The 19155-nt window shown below is 33.2% G+C and overlaps 1 protein-coding gene across 1 annotated transcript in view; it reads left to right on the plus strand.

The window, feature by feature from the left end:
* The window catches only part of prex2 (phosphatidylinositol-3,4,5-trisphosphate-dependent Rac exchange factor 2), a 242250-nt gene that overhangs the window by 182458 nt on the left and 40637 nt on the right, over positions 1–19155 (plus strand). The window contains exons 36-37 of the mRNA XM_087309456.1: positions 14664–14730; positions 16871–17061. Coding sequence (XP_087165582.1) covers positions 14664–14730; positions 16871–17061 — 258 coding nt within the window. The remainder of the gene's footprint in view (positions 1–14663; positions 14731–16870; positions 17062–19155) is intronic.

Consider the following 19155-nt stretch of genomic DNA (forward strand, 5'->3'; position numbering starts at 1 on the left):
ATGCTAGATTTCACATTCAACACTATGTTAGATCACATTATCAGTGCACAGCTCTGGAAGCCCTCAAAGGAAAAAATTGAATATGCAGCGCTAATGTGGTCTTTATCGAGCTGTTGTCGGCTTTTTGGAAAGCAGTTTTAAAGACGATACAGCATCGCTTTTCATGTGGAACAGAAATTAAAATAGTTTGATCACAGTTGGCATTAAATCAAATCCAAGACTCATCTGGTTGTTTTTAAGCCTTAAGTTGAGTTTATGTCCAGTTCATGTTGAGTTCATCCCCAATATCCTTTCATAAACAAGACTTCAAAGTGTGGGACAGAAATTACTCTTAATACAAGCAGTAAATTGAGACCTTAATGTGGCTTCATTTTAAGCCCCCAAAAATGGTTACATCTACAAGTTTGTGATAATGTTCTCACTATACTGGAATTTCTAACTTCAATATTTATTAAAATACTACTGGGAAATGTTGTCATGGTGTCAATTAAAATTACAATATTTTATGTGTCTCAATTTCTTCATTTGCCAGGGATAAAACTGATCAACTTTCCACTAGTCATGCCAGAATTATTAATATGTATGTACAGTTGAAGGCGACCCAGTGGTGCAGTAGGTAGTGCTGCCTCACAGCAAGAAGGTCGCTGGGTTGCTAGTTTGAGCCTCGGCTCAGTTGGTGTTTCTGTGTGGAGTTTGCATGTTCTCCCTGCATTCGCGTGGGTTTCCTCCAGGTGCTCTGGTTCCCCCCACTGTCCAAAGACATGCGGTACAGGTGAATTGAGTAGGCTAAATTGTCCGTAGTGTATGAGTGTGTGTGCGATGGGTGTGTGTGGATCTTTCCCCGAGATGGGTTGCGGCTGGAAGGGCATCCGCTGCGTAAAAACTTGCTGGATAAGTTGGCGGTTCATTCCGCTGTGGCGACCCCAGATTTATAAAGGGACTAAGCCCACATTCATTTAAGATGAATGAACGAATGTACAGTTGGAGTCAGAATTATTAGCCCTACTTTGATTTTTTTTTTCTTTTTTAAATATTTCCCAAATGATGTTTAACAGAGCAAGGAAATTTTCACAGTACTGTATGTCTGATAATATTTTTCTTCTGGGGAAAGTTTCACTTGTTTTATTTCGGCTATAATAAAAGTAGTTTTTATTTTTTTTAAAACCATTTTAGAGACAAAACTATTAGCCCCATTAAGCCTTTTTTTTTGTGATAGTCTACAAAACAAACCATCGTTATACAATAACTTGCATAATTACCTTACCCTATCCTGCCTAGTTAACCTAATTTATCTAGTAAAGCCTTTAAATGTCACTTTAAGCAGTATACAAGTGTCTTGAAAATATCTAGTCAAATATTATTCACTATCATTATGGCAAAGATAAAATAAATCAGTTATTAGAGATGAGTTATTAAAACTATTATGTTTAGAAATGTGTTGAAAAAAAAAATCTTCTCTCTCTTAAACAGAAATTGGAGAAAAAATTAAACAGGGGGGCTAATAATTCAGGGGGGTTAATTATTTTGACAAATTCTGACTTAAAGTTACTTTTAATTAACCAGCAAGTTTTTTTTTATTAATTTTTTTTTTATTTAATTTAATTTATTTTTTTTTTGACTGGATGTGACACAGGCTTCTCTCAAAAGATAACAAGAATAAATAAATCAATAAAATAAATCAATATTTGTCAGCTTTTACGTACATTTGAACAAAAAGTCAGAATTTTCCATGAGTATAACCAGGGGACATAGACATAAAGCTGGGGCACACCACCCCACTGCACCTCAACCACGCTCTAATATTCTTTCTTTTTATTTAAATAGCTATAATGTATAATAATAAAGTGTGCATTTATTATAAAATTTATTATACAATTATCATTCTAAATAAATCTGCAATCAATTCAATGTAAAGACACAACTTGAGTGATTATGCTAAGATCATATAAGGAATATATTGCATTAATATTACTTTCTTATGAGAAGTCTAGAGAACCAAAATATGTTTTAGAATTATTTGTTGTGTGAGACGTGAGCGCAGAGAACTGTGTTTAATCATTTTAACTTTAATCATTTAATCATTTAAATTTTAATCATTCCCTGACCAATCATATCTCCTTTCTGTGGTCTAAATGGGATTCCTGCAATGCCTCTGGTCTTGACTAATATATATATATATATATATATATATATATATATATATATATATATAAATGTGTGTGTGTGTGTGTGTGTGTGTGTGTGTGTGTGTGTGTGTGTGTGTTTGTGTGTGTGTGTGTGTGTGTGTGTGTGTGTGTATCATTCTAATGAATTTCATAGTTCTTCATAGTTCCAATTTTAGTATTAGTATTATATTTTAGTATGATTTTTATGTACAGTTAAATATTATGGATGACAAGTGAACAGTCAGCAATTTACAAATGAGCAAATTGCAAGCCATTGCACAATTAAATACAGCAGAAGAATACAGATGAGCAAATATACAAATATACAAATGAGTTTCACAGTAGGTCATTTTGTCTCCTTTTGTTGATGCAATTTTAAAAATAACACATGACAGGTTAGGGGTGGAACAAAAAAATAAAAAAAAATGAATTGATTTAGCTGTCAAGTGACTAACAACATGGTGTATCGAATATTTGCACAAAATATCCATAACTTCAGAATTTTTTTATAGACATTTTTTTATTTTGACACACTCCACATTTAATTTCCATCTACTGTACGTGTATTTGTAGATGACTCAATGTACAAAGACCTTAAGAGTATCAATGTCATACCGTATTTTAACAAGATTTCTAATTTACTTTGTGTTGATACTGGAGTTAAAATAATATTGTGTCATTTGAAATGGTTCAATAGCGATATGTATGGATACTTTTTACAACATTTGAAGACTTAAAATACAGTCAATTAGTTTGATTGGTTGTTGATTTCGAATCTAAACTGTTCATGCCCATTTTTTTTCTGTTTAAACGAAGACAATGGAGTGTTTTGTTTGTTGTGGTCTCTGCAGTGCGAATCTTGTAGTGTGTTTGATACAGATGAGGTTTCTGGAATGTGGGATGTGTGTATGTGAGTGTTAGACAGTTGGATTAATAGCCATACTTAAAAACTCGATGCTTGGCTAATGGCGTGTTTCGGAGCTGCTGTAAGGGCTAAAATCGGCTGATCTGCTCCCAATGGCAAGACACCTAAACATGGGATAAAATATATATTTGTGTGTGTGTGTGTGTGTGTGTGTGTGTGTGTGTGTGTGTGTGTGTGTGTGTGTGTTTGTGTGTGTGTGTGTGTGTGTGTGTGTGTTTGTGTGTGTGTGTGTGTGTGTGTGTGTGTGTTTGTGTGTGTGTGTGTGTGTGTGTGTGTGTGTGTGTGTGTGTGTGTGTGTGTGTGTTTGTGTGTGTGTGTGTGTGTGTGTGTACGTGTTTTTGTGACATATCAGGACACAAATCTGTATAATGACATGGGTATGACACAGGTACTACAAAATGGAGGTGAAATATGAGGACGTTGGTGACCTTGATGAAAACCTATGTAGTGTCCCCACTTTTCAAAAAAACAAACATATGTGTGTGTGTGTGTGTGTGTGTGTGTGTGTGTGTGTGTGTGTGTGTGTGTGTGTGTGTGTGTGTGTGTGTGTGTGTTTGAGGCTGTTGTGCCAGTTTGGACAGAGCCAGCATGACATCATGTTTGTGAATCTGTTTGTAATTAGTCAAGGTTTGTTGAGGTCATGCAGTGGGTCTTGGTGGCGGTTTGGGTCTAATGCTATTTGTGGGTTTATGTTTTTTTTTTTTTTTTAAGACACGTTGGCCTGGTGGACTAATGATGCTATTCTGAGACTTAAAGAAACCAAGTAAAAAGAAACCACATTGACAGAGGTTTTACTAAAATTACATGCTAATCTATGGGTGTCAAGGGAAAAAGTCAAAGTAAATTATGCCTAAAATCCATCCTTTACATTTTTATCTTTATCACATGGATTCTGTCTAGTTTAGTGAGAAATAGTTTTATTTATTTATTTATTTATTTATTTATTTATTTATTTATTTATTTATTTATTTATTCATAGTTGTTTTACATGTTGATTATATTTCAATTAATAAAGTTACAATTTTATTTGATTAATTTGTTTACCTTATTTTATTATTATTATTATTATTATTATTATTATTAATATTATTATTATTATTATTATTATTATTATTATTATTATTATTATTATTATTATTATTATTATTATTATTATTATTTTGTTTAAGTGAACAACTGGCAACTTCATTTAGTATTGAAACCTGAGGATCACCATTATGTTTGAGCCCCTTTGAAACTCAAGCTCTCATTTCCTAATTTTTATGTTCTGTAAAGGACTTAATGGCATGATATAAATAGCGCATATGTCAGAGCAAAAAATCCTGTCAGACACCTATCAACATCAACATACTGTTGACCTTCAATGCAGAAAAATACACTTGTTCTACAGTTTACAGTATATAAATTAGCACATATTTTTAATGATATTCTATAAGCCCCTTTCACACAGTGATACCAGTAAATATCCGGAAAATTTCCGGAACGACTTTACCGCTATATTCAAAAAATTTTCCGGAAATTTTCCGGAAAAGAGCATACACACATCCATTCCAAAATACCGGTAAATTCTGACATCATTCACCACAAATGAGCTTTAAACGGCTGCGCTTGTATTTGTAAACATATGACTAAATTACAAACTCTGTGGATGATCAATATTGTGAACAACTTTCGCAGGATCACTTTCGCATGTCCAGATGTTCATAATATGTGCGTGTGCAGGCGCTCACAGGCATCTCATTGATGATTATTTACACAGTTGGCATTAAGAAGAACATATAAACGTGACCAGACTATCTTCTAGCAGCTAAATGTGTCTGGAAAAATATTCAAAGGCTTTTATTCTCACAAACCGCGCGGACGTAAATGCGTCTAACTGTTGTGATTGGCTTAAGCAGACGTTTCACGTCAGCACGTTCTAGACGTGCACGTGCTTATTACGGCAATCTTCCATCTGCATTCACACAGCGCAGCATTCCGGCAAATTGCCGGTAATGTTACAACTTCTCTTTCAAAATAGCCAGAACGAATTTACCGGTATTTTCAAAAAGGACCTGTTCACACATACAACCTTTCCGGAAAATTGCCGGCAATTTTCCGGAAAGGTCTGTATGTGTGAAAGGGGCTATAGTGTGTTCTGTGGAATATTTTTAGGTTAATTTTGTTTTGTTTTGTTTAACTAGTTTTGTTGTTTAAAGGGGCAGTAGGTGATCTGCCAAAATGCTAACCGCTTAGCATTTTATCTTTGGACGGCGGGGAGGGACTGCGATTCAAAGCCACACCCCTTGAAATCGCGAGCGCGAGCACCGCGTCACAACAGCAGACAGACAACTCACTAGTTCATTCGCCAGTTAGTTAGTGCCAGTGCCGTGCAGGAATTACATTCATTACTTAGCCACACTTACATGCTATTTCAGAGAGAATATTCAGAGTAGCATGGTAAACATTATAGGAAGGCTGTCATTGTTCAAAAATGACCCAATATGAATATAAAAGCAACTTCAGCTCAATAAAGCAGGTTAGGTGGAATAGCGCTATTTACGGATGTTTTGTTGTTAAACTAAATATAAATCTACATCATCGATGCTGTAAAAGGACCTTGTGAAACGGAAAATAATCACATCAGTCTTTCACTGGGAGATTTCAGTGGCTGAACAACACGTCTGTGCAAGTCATTCATAACAGAACACAATCTAACATAAGCTTAACCTGACTAAAATAGTTTTAAAACAACATTACCTGTCTAATATTAATACTTCAGCCATAGTGTCATCCTTCCTCCAGCGTGCTAAAGTAACTCCAATATTGATTCAGGTTTTATAACGTTTCAATGCAGCATTTGATTTCTCCCGTTCTGTCTCGTGACCGCACGGCCGCTTATGCAGACGGAGATGGCAGATCTGCGTGATCAGATGCGGAGAAGTCAGAATCTACATTTGCTGACAGACAGTCTGACCTGCCTATCGGAATTAAGGGAGATGACGGTCCGACTCTATTTAATTGGATGAACATTTTTTAGTTTTATGCCTCACCCAGAATATAAAAATACATATAAACACATTTAGATCATTTACTGTATTCATTACTATTGGACTGTGAAGAGACTTTCAACCAGCACAACAAAAAAATGTTTCTGAAGACAATCACCTACTGCACCTTTAATTAAATTGTACTTATTTAAATAAATGTTATTTTATTTTACTTACACACAATTTTATTTCATTTTCTTTACACATTATATTATTAATTTTAATAAAATAAAATAAAATAAAATGATTTTTTTTGGTTTTTATTTTATTAAGTACAATATTATTTAATAAAAAATGTCATTTAACTAAAATTACATTTTTTAATTACACATTCTTATTTACATACAATTTTTTTATTGTTTTATTTATACAATATTTTCATTTTGTTTTATTTACACACAATTTTATTCTATTTTATTTACACACAATTTTATTTTATTTACACAATTTTTAAATTTAATTTAATTTAATTTAATTTAATTTAATTTAATTTAATTTAATTTAATTTAATTTAATTTAATTTAATTTAATTTAATTTAATTTAATTTAATTTAATTTAATTTAGGTTGTAACTGGAAGGGCATTCACTGTTTAAAACAAATGCTGGATAAGTTAACAGTTCATTCCGCTGTGGCGATCTCTGGTGAATAAAGGGACTCAGCCGTAGAATAATAAATGAATTAATGAATTTTTATTTGTCTTATACATTTGATTATTTATTCCTTTTCTTTTCTTAATCTATAAATTTTATTTTATTTTGTTCTGTTTTATTTTATTTTTTATTTTTTAAAATTTCGTTTGCATCTGTTGGCCTAACAGTTTCCTTTAAAGGTATGGATATGTGTGTGTATGATTTTACTTGTCATACTAAAATTAAATTGTAAGCTGTAACACAAACAACTGTTGTTAATTCGATATAGTAAATGTTCATACACCAGTGTGTTCAAACTATGTGTTCATACACCAGTGTCTAATCAAATCTAAAGATCCTGAAGCACACTGGGTAATGCTAGTGAAATAGGGCCAGAAGTGCTTTTTCTTTCTTCTTTTGAATTTAAGATGAAACAGTGGCCGTGATTTGCTTTTAGGCCCTGAGTAGAGAGCGGTGTAGGCAGAGTGGCCCATCTTTTGGCTCCTGTCCAGCATTTCCATTTAAATTCTCTTATAAGAGCCTGTGGAGAGAAAACACAAGCCATCAGTTACTGCTTTAAAGAAGAGGCCAGTGCTGAGTTACGACTCCTGCAGGACGTCCCACCTTCACCACACGCAGACCACACAGCATTCTGATGTGCATTACACTGGCCTCTGTTTTAAAGCATTATGTTTCACTGGCTGAATTGTTGCCGGTGAACACAGTACGACCACCCGGACCTGAAATCATTTTCACAGTGTGAGCAGTTTTGTTTTAATGCTTTAGTTTTGATTAAATTTTACGCATACTGAACTCGAAAACCAAACACTTCTTTTCTTTTCTTTTCTTTTCTTTTCTTTTCTTTTCTTTTCTTTTCTTTTCTTTTCTTTTCTTTTCTTTATTTTTCAATAGCCCACTTATTTATTAAAACAATTATAATAGTTTTATATATTTAGAATCCCATATAATCTAAAAATTACATTTTTAATTTAATTTAATTTATAAAATGTGAAGGAAAGTTACTTTGTTAAACTTTTCAATATAAAATCTTGTCAAAGCAGAGATTTCAGTCTTGCTGTTGCTTGTGTCTGATAATGCACAAACACACACACACGCACGCACGCACGCACCCACACACCCACACACACACACACACACACACACACCTAAAAACACCAAATTAAGAGTTTGAAATATAACAACATTCAAGATTATATGTCATGTGAGAGTCTCATGCCACTACACATACAGGAGATGGAATTCACATCACAAACAACAAAACAAATATATTATAATATGGTTTTGTAAGCTCAATGTCCATTACACAAGCACACATTAATCTAGGGGCCCGGCATGTTAATGCACAAATAAATAAACAAACACACTGCCATTAGGGTTTGCACTCAAAATATGCAGTATACCATTACACTGTTGCATCTTTAATGAGGTTTATTGCTTGTTTTACTGCATTTATCTAAGCCATAAAGTGGATAAATGACCTTCATCAAAGACTAAGGTTATACAGAGAATTTATGTCATGATAAAATTCTTGAAAACAAAAAACAAACAATTGGTACTCATGAATAATTTACACAGTTCCACTGGTTCTGAAAATCCAGCATAATCTCTTGGCAATTGGTAAGTTTTTGATTTTGTGGCTAATTCATATGAATTAGTACAATCTCATACAATTTAGTACAATTTGCTCATCACCCAATGACGGTTAGGTTTCTTTTTATTTTATTTTATTTTTTTTGTGTGTGATCACTGCTCTAAAATATGTTTTTTTTCTGTCTGGAAAAAAATAAAAACTTGTTTTCTCTATGATCACAATATATTTTATTTTGTGAGAGATTTAAAATATTTTGGAGCAGTAAACATGTCAGGCCTAATAATTCAAGTGAATCATTGACTTTTGCTGTCTTCATTAGTTTCAAAAACACAGATTTCTTTACAATTTAAACGCCATTTTGAATATCTTTTCTGCTGGAGATACTGTTGTCCTAAAAAATGTAAATATAAAAATCTTACACTTACCCTAGCAACGGTATTACAAAAAAAATTGGCAGTCTTACAACTGACTTAAAACTGACTTTTCCAAACCCCGGTATACCTTGAAAACAGTTATCGTCCCATGCCTATTCACGACTCTTTAATAGAACCTTACAATAAATTGCGTTTGGCTTTTAACAATACTTTTTTTTCTACACATACTTTTCGGCCGTCAGAATCCTCTGTAGTTTTTGATTGATTTCAGGGTAAGTGAGATTGTCTATAGACCAGACGCCAAGGCAACTTCTCAAATCCTGCTCTGAAATGGCCAGGCAAAGACATCTTTGGAGACTTTACTGATGGATGTGGCCTTGGCTTTACTCTGTGACTTTAGGCGACAGAGAGTGAAGCTTCATAGAGCGAGACTTCACATAAATGATCAAGCAGGCGACACTGAACTGCTGGATTGTGAAGGTCTTGTGTCTGCAGTCGGCGAGGCATTTGTCTTCTTGACTGAAATTGCAGAGTTGGTTTTGTTTTTGTCTTACCTCCTTCTCTTTGTTTTCTTACTTTTCAGCACTTGCACACTGGTGTGGGGGAAGTAAATATTAGATTTTACTTTTGTTTTATAAATATTTTGTATATTAATATGAAAAAAAAAACAGAAATTCATTCATATTCTTTTTGACTTATTACCTATATTAATCAGGGGTCGCCACAGTGGAATGAACCGCCAACTTATCCAACATATGTTTTATGCAGTGGATGGCCACAAACCAGCACTGGGAAACACCCATACTCTCTTGCATTCACACACATACACTATGGACTATTTAGCTTATTCAATTCACCTATACCTCATGTCTTTGGACTGGGTAAACCGGAGCACGCAGAGGAAACCCACGTGAACACAGGGAGAACATGCAAACTACACAGAAATGCCAACTGACCCAGACGGGGCTCGAACTAATGATTTTCTTGCTGTGAGGTGACAACACTACACACTGTGCCATCGTGACACCCACAAATAGAAATGTAAATGTAAAATAAAATTCACACTAATAGTAATATTACTATTGGCATTAAGAGTTGTAATTATAGTAAAATAGTAATATATTTTTATTATTACTTATGGCTCCAAATGTTGTTATTTCTAGGGTAAGATATTGTTTTTAAAAGAAGGCTTTATTTAGTTTAAACTGCAAAAGAAAGTCCAAGACACAAAAAATTTGGAAAAAATATGGCATTTTACATTGTTTAAATATTATTTCCACATTTTTTGTGTGCCTTACTTTCTTTTGCTGTTTATTCTGATCAATTCCTTACCCAAAGAGCACCGATACATTAAGCAACCTCTGAGCACTTTGGGCTTTATTTTGACGGTCCATTCGCAAAGCGCAAAACGCAGGGCGCAAACGCTTTCAGGGCGTGTCAGAATGCATTTTTGCTAATTTTTTGATCAGAGTCTCATCTCCCAATCCCTTTAAGAGCCAAAAACTGAGCATTTCACAAGCAAACAGTTAACAGTTAACAGCATCTACCGAGAATGAGAGATGAATGATCTACTTTGACTTTCGCTCTCGTGGATAGGTAAACCTTTACGCACAGACATCAATTAGCCTATAAAAATTTTTTTTCGTTTGTTAAGCGCAAATATTTGTTTCAAAACTGTTTCTAAATTCAGTTCTATATTCCAGCAAACTAATAAATAAACAATGATAACAAAGTGTGTTCAAAAACCTGAGTTATTTCCTAAAACACATGCTGTGCCCAATATGGTCTAAAACCTGCAGGTGGGCAAATCTAAGCTTGTTTTTAACAAAACAAATATAAATATGGATATAATAAATAATACTGTTAATAATAATAACATTATACAAAAGCAAATTGTTAAGAATGAACTGAAAAAGCATCCCGAGATAAAGAAGGCATAAAAGCAATAGTTTTTCATATTTATGTAGGCTAGAAAACAATATATTTAGCAATATTTTAATCCTTTACACTTATATCCAATATATATTCTTATTATATTCTATATATATATCCTTAATATTTTTTTTCATATGTAAAGATATTTGCGTATTGCTCTACATCTTCCTGTGTGTATTAAGCAGTGTGTAAGCGACTTTAGACCGGGTTTGTTTTGGTCTATTGAAAAATCTATTATAGTTTCTCAGAATAGCAACACGCCAGCAGTCCGCCTCAGAACGCCTTCCTTTTTAGACCAGAACGCCTATGGGCGCACTTATGAGCGCAAATGCATTTGCTATTTAAACAGCGTAGCGCAACGCCTCAAAACAATTCTTGCGCCAAGCTAAAACTAGCAAAAGACTATTGCGCTGTGCCTTGCGCCACATTGCGCTGGGTGTATGATAGGGCCCTTTTTGTTTGATTTTGGCTTTATTTAGTTTGACTTTTACAGTATCCTAAATTACTTTTTTTTTTTTTTTTTACTATACTTACTAATAGCAGTATATTAGATGCTTTTTTATGATAGAATGGTAAGATCATCTTTTTATTGAATTTAAAAGAAAATCTACCCTGCTCCTAAGCATCTAGTAATATTCTTACAGTAAGGTTTTTATTTTATATTAATTTAGTTAATACTTTTTTCATAAATATTCCATTAAATTTCCAAATAATGTTCCAAATGTCTTTTAATTCCATGTACACCGTACATGAACAAGGTAAAAAAAAAAAAAATATTCATTTTCCTTTGGCTTAATCCCTTATTTAACTATTCCATTATGTTTTAGGCCCAAAAATTGGTTGAATTGTGTTGATTCAGCTTGTTTTTAGTAGTCTGAAAAAGCAGCAAAATATTTTGGAGTGCATTATAGTTAAAAAATTAGGCAATCATTCTGGTTCATGCTGGTTCGAGCCTCGGTTGGGTCGATTGGCGTTTCTGTGTGGTGTACATGTTCTCTCTGCGTTCCTGTGGGTTTTCTCTGGGTGCTCTGGTTTCCCCCCACAGTCCAAAGACATGCGGTACAGGTGAATTGGGTTGGCTAAATTGTCCAAGTGTGAATGAGTGTGGATGTTTCCCAGAGATAGGTTGTGGTTGGAAGGGCATCCACTGCTTAAAATATGCTGGATAAGTTGGCGGTTCATTCCACTGTGGTGACCCTAGATTAATAAAGGGACTAAGCCGAAAAGAAAATTAATGAAAGAATAAAAACATTAAACTTGGGGAAAAACATCTAAAAAAAAAAAATAATAATAATAATAATAATAATAATAATTCTTGACCAAACTAAACAGAATCCATGTGTCTTCAGATAAAAATGGACAGGATGTATTTGGGTACTGTAAATAAGAACAATTTATATGAAGCTAAATGAGCAGGGATGGTAACAGTTATAATATTAACATTTTCTTTTTTTTACGTTCGACCCATTTATTCCAATAATTGTTACTGACCCCAGCCTTCTGAACAGTGTAGTGCACATATATTATATTTTACTCATTTTATTGATTTAATTTCCTTTTTTAAATTGGATTGTAAACTTCTGACTGATATATCACCCACAAAGCATTCAATAAAGGTCAAAATAAATGAGAAAGGTAATGAAACAATAATACAGTGTGATCACAGACGTTCCTGTGCACTAAATTGGCTATTAAAGTCCACCAACAGCAGAGTCAGCTTAAAGATTCATGTTTCTAACACAGTTAACCCCCAGTAGTGTTTGTTTTTGCTTTGCAGGAAATGTTTGCACCGCTTAAAGAAGTGGAAATGAAAGTCCTTTTGTAAATCAGTGAAATTAGCGTTTAAAGCTCTTAGTGCTTTAAGCTGATGGCCTCTGGGTGTTTCTAAAGATCTTTGCTTAATGCTTCTCATTACACTAACGAGCGCTGCTGTGATTAGTATGCGGAATGAGTTCAATCTGATGATGGCAGCTCAAGACGTTTGTTTCGAGAAAGAGAATACCTGAGTTTGCATTTGTAAACATCATTTGGCTTTATTAATAGTCTCTAATGGTGCCACATATTTCCATATCATCTGCTCCAGTCGGCGTAGGATTAATATCGTTGACTAATTAACAGTAATATTAATGCTGCGTCAGATGTGAATATTATTATGATAAATCTCACCCTGCAGGGCAGATGGTGGATTAATTTACCTGACAGTTAACATGTGCTGCAATATGGCATAGAACCAAGATAGGCAGGATTTTGCCATGTATTTTAATCTGCCTATATTTGTATGTGGATATCTGCATTTTATCTATATCCATGAAATGTTTAATCTGTTTTTATCTGTAATCATTCATTGTAATGCATTCATTGAATGAATGAATGAATTAATTAATTAATTAATCAATGAAATATTTAAGAAATAAATGTGTGAATAATGTTTTGAATAAAAAATGCAAAAATGCTTGTATATAAGAATGAATTAGTGAATAAATTAATTGCTCACATGTATTAATCAAAATTAATACATTTTCTAGTCTAGTAGTAAAACTTAACAATTACAATGTAGTCTAATTTGTGCAATGAATGAATGAATGAATGAATTAATTAATTAATTAATGGAAATATTTAGGAAATACATTTGTGAATTGTTTTTTAAAAATGCAAAAAGTGATGAATGAATGAATAAATTAATTTTCAAAATAAATGCATACATTAAATAAATGAATATGATATTTATGTAACATTTAACTTATTTAAAATCTAAAATTCACAACAGTCCAATTTGTGGAATGAATGAATGAATGAATGAATGAATGAATGATATTATTTAAGACTTGCATTGGTGAATGACTTGTTTCTGAAAAAATAAAAGAAAGTTATAAATAAATGGATGTATGAATAAATGAATAAAATAACAAACAAATGAATGAATCAATTAATTAATTAATGAACGAACGAATGAATGGTTGTACACATGTTTGAAAGAATGAATAAATGAATGAAATAAGTATTGAATGCATAGTTGAATGGTTGAATGAATGAATAAAGACATGAAGTAATGGTTGAATGAATGAATGAATGAATGAATGAATGAATGAATGAATGAATGAATGAATGAATGAATGAATGAATGAATGAATGAAAATATTTAACACTTACATTATTGAGTGACTTGTTTTTGAAAAAATAAAAGAAAGTTTAAAATAAAAGGATGTATGATTAAAAGAACAAACAAACAAACGAATGAATGAATGAATGAATGAATGAATGAATGAATGAATGAAAAGTATTGAATGCATAGTTGAATTGTTAAATGAATGGTTAATTGAACGAATGGGAAATACTTAAGAAATACATTGGTGAATGACTTATTTTTGAAATATTAAAAGAAAGTAAAAATAAATGGATATATGAACGAATGAATAAAAGAACAAACAAAAATGAACAAATAAATTAATGAATTAATAAATAAATTAATGAATGGTTGAAGGGTTGAATGCATAGTTGAATGAATGAATGAATGAATGAATGAATGAATGAATGAATGAATGAATGAATGAATGAACGAACGAACGAACGAATGAATGAATGAATGAGTGTTCATTCAACTGTGGCATAAATTAACTAAGCAAAGGAAAATAAATGAATGAATAAACATTTCATAGACCCTGAACAAGTAGAACACATACATAGAATATAACAATAGAATACTATAACAATCATCCTATTTCAGCTTCTCTACTACCCCATTTGTCTGATATAGTTAGAGCAGGCCATAATTGAAATATGAAATGAATCCCAAAGAGCTGTTGATGTGTGTTGTTTCAAAATAGAATTCCCAGCTGGTTTGTTTATAGACTCCTCTGATCCAGGTTTATATGTAAAAGATAAATCAAACCCGTATTGAAGGTTTACAGCACATCCCGTGTTGCTTGTGTATGAAATTATTGTTTCTGCATGTTCATTGTTTACACTAACATCTCTGTATCAATCCTCCATAGGGCCTTTTATCTGGATAAATCAAACCTCACTAACAGCTCGGCTCCCAAAGCAGCCTTCATAGACAAGGTACGTGCTGTCACTTACTTGTGCATATGATCTGCTGGTTCTCGTGGGAATGTGTTTTTGTGAATGTGTTTTTGAAAGAACAGTGAAATGAGTTGGTTACTGTATTATTACTGTATTACTGTCATAAAGAAGGAAGCTGAATGACAATTTAGCATGACATTTCCATATATATTTTTTTACTTACTTTTGTGTCATTGCAAGACAATTTTTATGAAAAATTATCAAGAGTCACATCCACTGAATTGTTTCAACAATTTGAAAGAATTATTTAAATTCAAGAATTAAACTGTGTGATTAGGTGAAGAGTTTGTTCTTATCTCTAATTTAAATATCAGATTTAGGGATTAATCCATTAAACAGACACAAAGATATTTGCTCAGTTAATTAGTTTATTTGTTCATTAATTAAATAAGTCAGTCACTTGTTCATTTAGTCAGTTGCTTGTTCATTCAGTCTGTCTGTCAGTTGTTCATTTAGTCATTCAGTTTCTGATTTTAGTTAGTTTATCTATTAGTCAGTCAGTAAGTTGTTCATGCATTCATTCATTCATTCATTCATTCAGTCAGTCAGTCAGTCAGTCAGTCAGTCTGTCAGGCAGGCAGGCAGTCAGTCAGTCAGGCAGTCAGTCAGTCAGGCAGTCAGTCAGGCAGTCAGTCAGTCAGGCAGTCAGTCAGTCAATCAATTGGTTGTTCATTTAATCAATTACTCAACTGTTCAGTCAGTGAGTCATTCATGAATCCATTCGGTAGTTTATTAATAAATGAATGAATAAATAATTTTTTTTTTTCAATCAGTCAGTCGAGTCAGTCAGTTGTTCATTTATTCAATCAGTCTACAGTTCAGTCAGTGATTTATTTATTAATCAATTCGGCAATTCATTCATTCATTCATTCATTCATTCATTCATTCATTCATTCATTCATTCATTCATTCAGTCAGTCAGTCAGTCAGTCAGTCATTCATTCATTCATTCATTCATTCAGTCAGTCAGTCAGTCAGTCAGTCAGTCAGTCAGTCATTTGGTGATTTAATCAATCAGTCCACTGTTTAGCCAGTGATTTATTCATTAATCCATTCGGTAGTTAATTAATTAATTAATTCATTCATTCATTCATTCATTCAATCAATCATTTATTCATTCAGTCCTCAGTCAGTCAGCTGTTTATTTAATCAATCAGTCCACCGCTCAGTCATTGATTCATTCATTATTCCATTGAGTAGTTTATTCATTTATAAAGTCATTCATTCAGTCAGTTGGTCAGTTAGTCAGTCAGTTGTTCATATAATCAATCAGTCCACCATTCAGTCAGTGATTATTTAATTTCATCAGTCAGTCAGGCAGTTGTTCATTTAATCAACCAGTCCATCGTTTAGACAGTGATTCATCCATTAACTTTTTTGGTAATTAATTGATTAATTAATTGTTTTGTTCATTCAATCATTTATTCAGTCAGTTGTTCATTTACTCAATTAGTCCATCAATCAATCAACTAACCAACCAACCAACCAACCAATCAATCAATCAGTTTATCATTTAATCAATTAGTCCACCATCCAGTCAGTCAGTCAGTTGCTCAGTTTGTAATTCAGTCAGTCATTCATGTAGTCAGTAAGTTAGTCTTTCAGTCAGTTGTTCGTTCATTCATCCATACAATGACAATCAGTCATTTATTCGTTAATTCGTTCAATCAATCAGTTGTTCATTTAATCAACCAGTCAGTCAGTCAGTCAGTCAGTCAGTCAGTCAGTCATTCAGTTAGTCAGTCAGCCTGTAATTTAGTCAGTCATTCATGTAGTCAATCAGTTAGTCTTTCAGTCAGTTGTTTATTCATTGACCCATTCACTGGATCAGTCAGTGATTCATTTAGACATTGAGTCACTAATTTTAGCCAGTTGTTTATTCAGTCAGTTGTTCATTTAGTTATTCTGTCAGTTGTTCAATTAAACCAGTCATTCATTTGGTGCTTAATTTATTCAGTCTATCAGTCAGTTATTCATGAAACAATTAAAAATTCATTCAATTTTCTTAGTATAAAATAAAAAACTAGCATAATTCTACATGTAAAGAATGACAGATGACTATTTTTAGGTGAACTATCCCTTTGTCATGAAATCTTTCTTGTACTCTCTGTCCCTGTAGCTGATGCGTCCTCTGAATGCTATGGATGAGTTATACAGACTGATGGAAAGTTTTATCTCATGTCGTCGAACGGCTGCGTGTCAGTTCACAGCCTGTGGAGCGTCTGGAGTTGGGCTGCTCACCGTGGCTTCAGAGCTGTGCAGTCGTCTGGGAGCGTGTCACATCGTCATGTGTAACAGCGGAGTTCACCGGTCAGTCTGGGTTATACACACACATACAAGCAAAACTCTTCTCCCTTCTGTCCGACAGGCATCAGCTATTCGCCAGAGACTCTAAGTGGAACACTTTTATTTTTTCCTCCCCTGTCTTTTCCCCTTTCTGTCTGTTGCTCGAAGCAATTTACTCACTGTCACTTATGTCTTTTATCCTGTTTTCGTCTCTGCAGCCTCAATCTTTCTTCTGTTTTTGTGTTGTTTTTTCCTGGGTTCTGTTGCAGTTTTCTTCTCTTCAATTTCTCCTCGTACCATTTATTATTTACTTTACTCTGTTGTATGAATTGCACATACAAACGCTCGCGTATCATTCCATAAATAACCTTTTTTTGCAGATGAATGAATGAATGTTTTAAAATCATAATTAATTAGTTAAAATAAATGCTCTATTGCAAGTTTGCTGAAGTAATATGATATTTAATGTTTGCAACATATCTAAAATCAAACATTTTCAACAGTTGCATTAAATGAATGAATGAATGAATGAATGAATGAATGAATGAATGAATGAATGAATGAATGAACGAATGAAAATACTTAAGAAATAAATGTGAATGAATTGTCTTGAAAAATCTAAAGAAAGATATCAATGAATGAATTTTATCAAGTAAATCATCAATGTAAGAATGAATGAATGAATGAATATTATAAAAACACAGTTACAATAATTGATAAAGTAAATGTTGTATTTATTATTTTCTAATGTAATGTGCTATTTAACATTTACAACATATGTAAATCTAAAATTTACAACAGTTTTATTTCTAAATAGATTAAAGGAATGAATGAATGAATGAATGAATGAATGAATGAATGAATGAAAATATTTAAGAATAAATGTCAATAAATTGCTTTTTGCAAAATTTAAAGAAAGTGATCTATTAATGAATTTTATAAATTACATGCGTCAACAAGAATGAATAAATGCATGAATGAATTAATGAATGGATGAATATTTTAAAATCACACTTACATTAATTGATAAAGTAAAGGTTGTATTTAACATTGTCTCATGTAATATGCTTTTTAAAATGTGCAACATATAAATCTGAAATGTACGTTTAATATGTGAATAAATGAGGCAACACGGTGGTGCAGTTGGTAGTGCTGTCGCCTCACTGCAAGAAGGTCGCTTGTTGGGTCAGTTGGTGTTTCTGTGTGGAGTTTGCATGTTCTCTCTGTGTTTGCATGGGTTTCCTCCGGGTGCTTTGGTTTCCCCCATAGTCCAAAGACATGCGGTACAGGTGAATTGGGTAGGCTAAATTTTCTGCAGTTTATGATTGTAAATGAGTGTGTATGGATGTTTCCCAGAGATGGGTTGCAGAAGCTGGAAGGGCATCCACTGCGTAAAACATGCTGGATAAGTCGGCGGTTCATTCCATTGTGGCGACTGCAGATTAATAAAGAGACTAAAGGCTCGTACACACCTGGACGCTGAGCAGAAGACTACGCAAAATCACTCCCTGACGTTGGATGGCGCTACACAACTTGAGCTTGTAACACAGAAGAAGAAGACAAAGTTGACACGCTTGTTGTTATGGATGGTTCAAGTAGCAGCTCCAGCTCTAGTGCTGAAGAAATGATTATTGTTCACCAGAGCAATAAGCAGCTCCACGTTCATATCGCCATGGGCATCTTCTTCAATGTGCTCACGCATTGACAGTTTTGCGCTTGAGCACCTCCAAGTGCTGTTTACTGTAACTTCAGCATCTCCGTTTTGCGTGTTGGTGTGCATGATCACATTGAAGCCCTTTTATTTAGTCACGAGGCATTAAACGTTGATGGAAAACGTGAGCAAAAAACATCTCAGTGTGCACAGGCCTTAAGGCGAAAAGAAAATGAATGAATGAATGAATGAACGAACGAACGAACGAACGAACGAACGAACGAACGAACGAACGAACGAACAAATAATTGAATGAATTAACAAATAAAGGAATTAATTAATTAATTATTGAATTAATTAATTAATGATAGAATGAATGAACAGATCAAGTAAATGTTATATTTCACATTTTCTGAAGTAACATATTTAACATTTACAACATATGTGAATCTTAAATTTACAACAGT

This window comes from Danio rerio, chromosome 24 (genome assembly GCF_052040795.2).
Source record: "Danio rerio strain M-AB ecotype USA chromosome 24, GRCz13ab, whole genome shotgun sequence".
Lineage (NCBI taxonomy): Eukaryota > Metazoa > Chordata > Actinopteri > Cypriniformes > Danionidae > Danio > Danio rerio.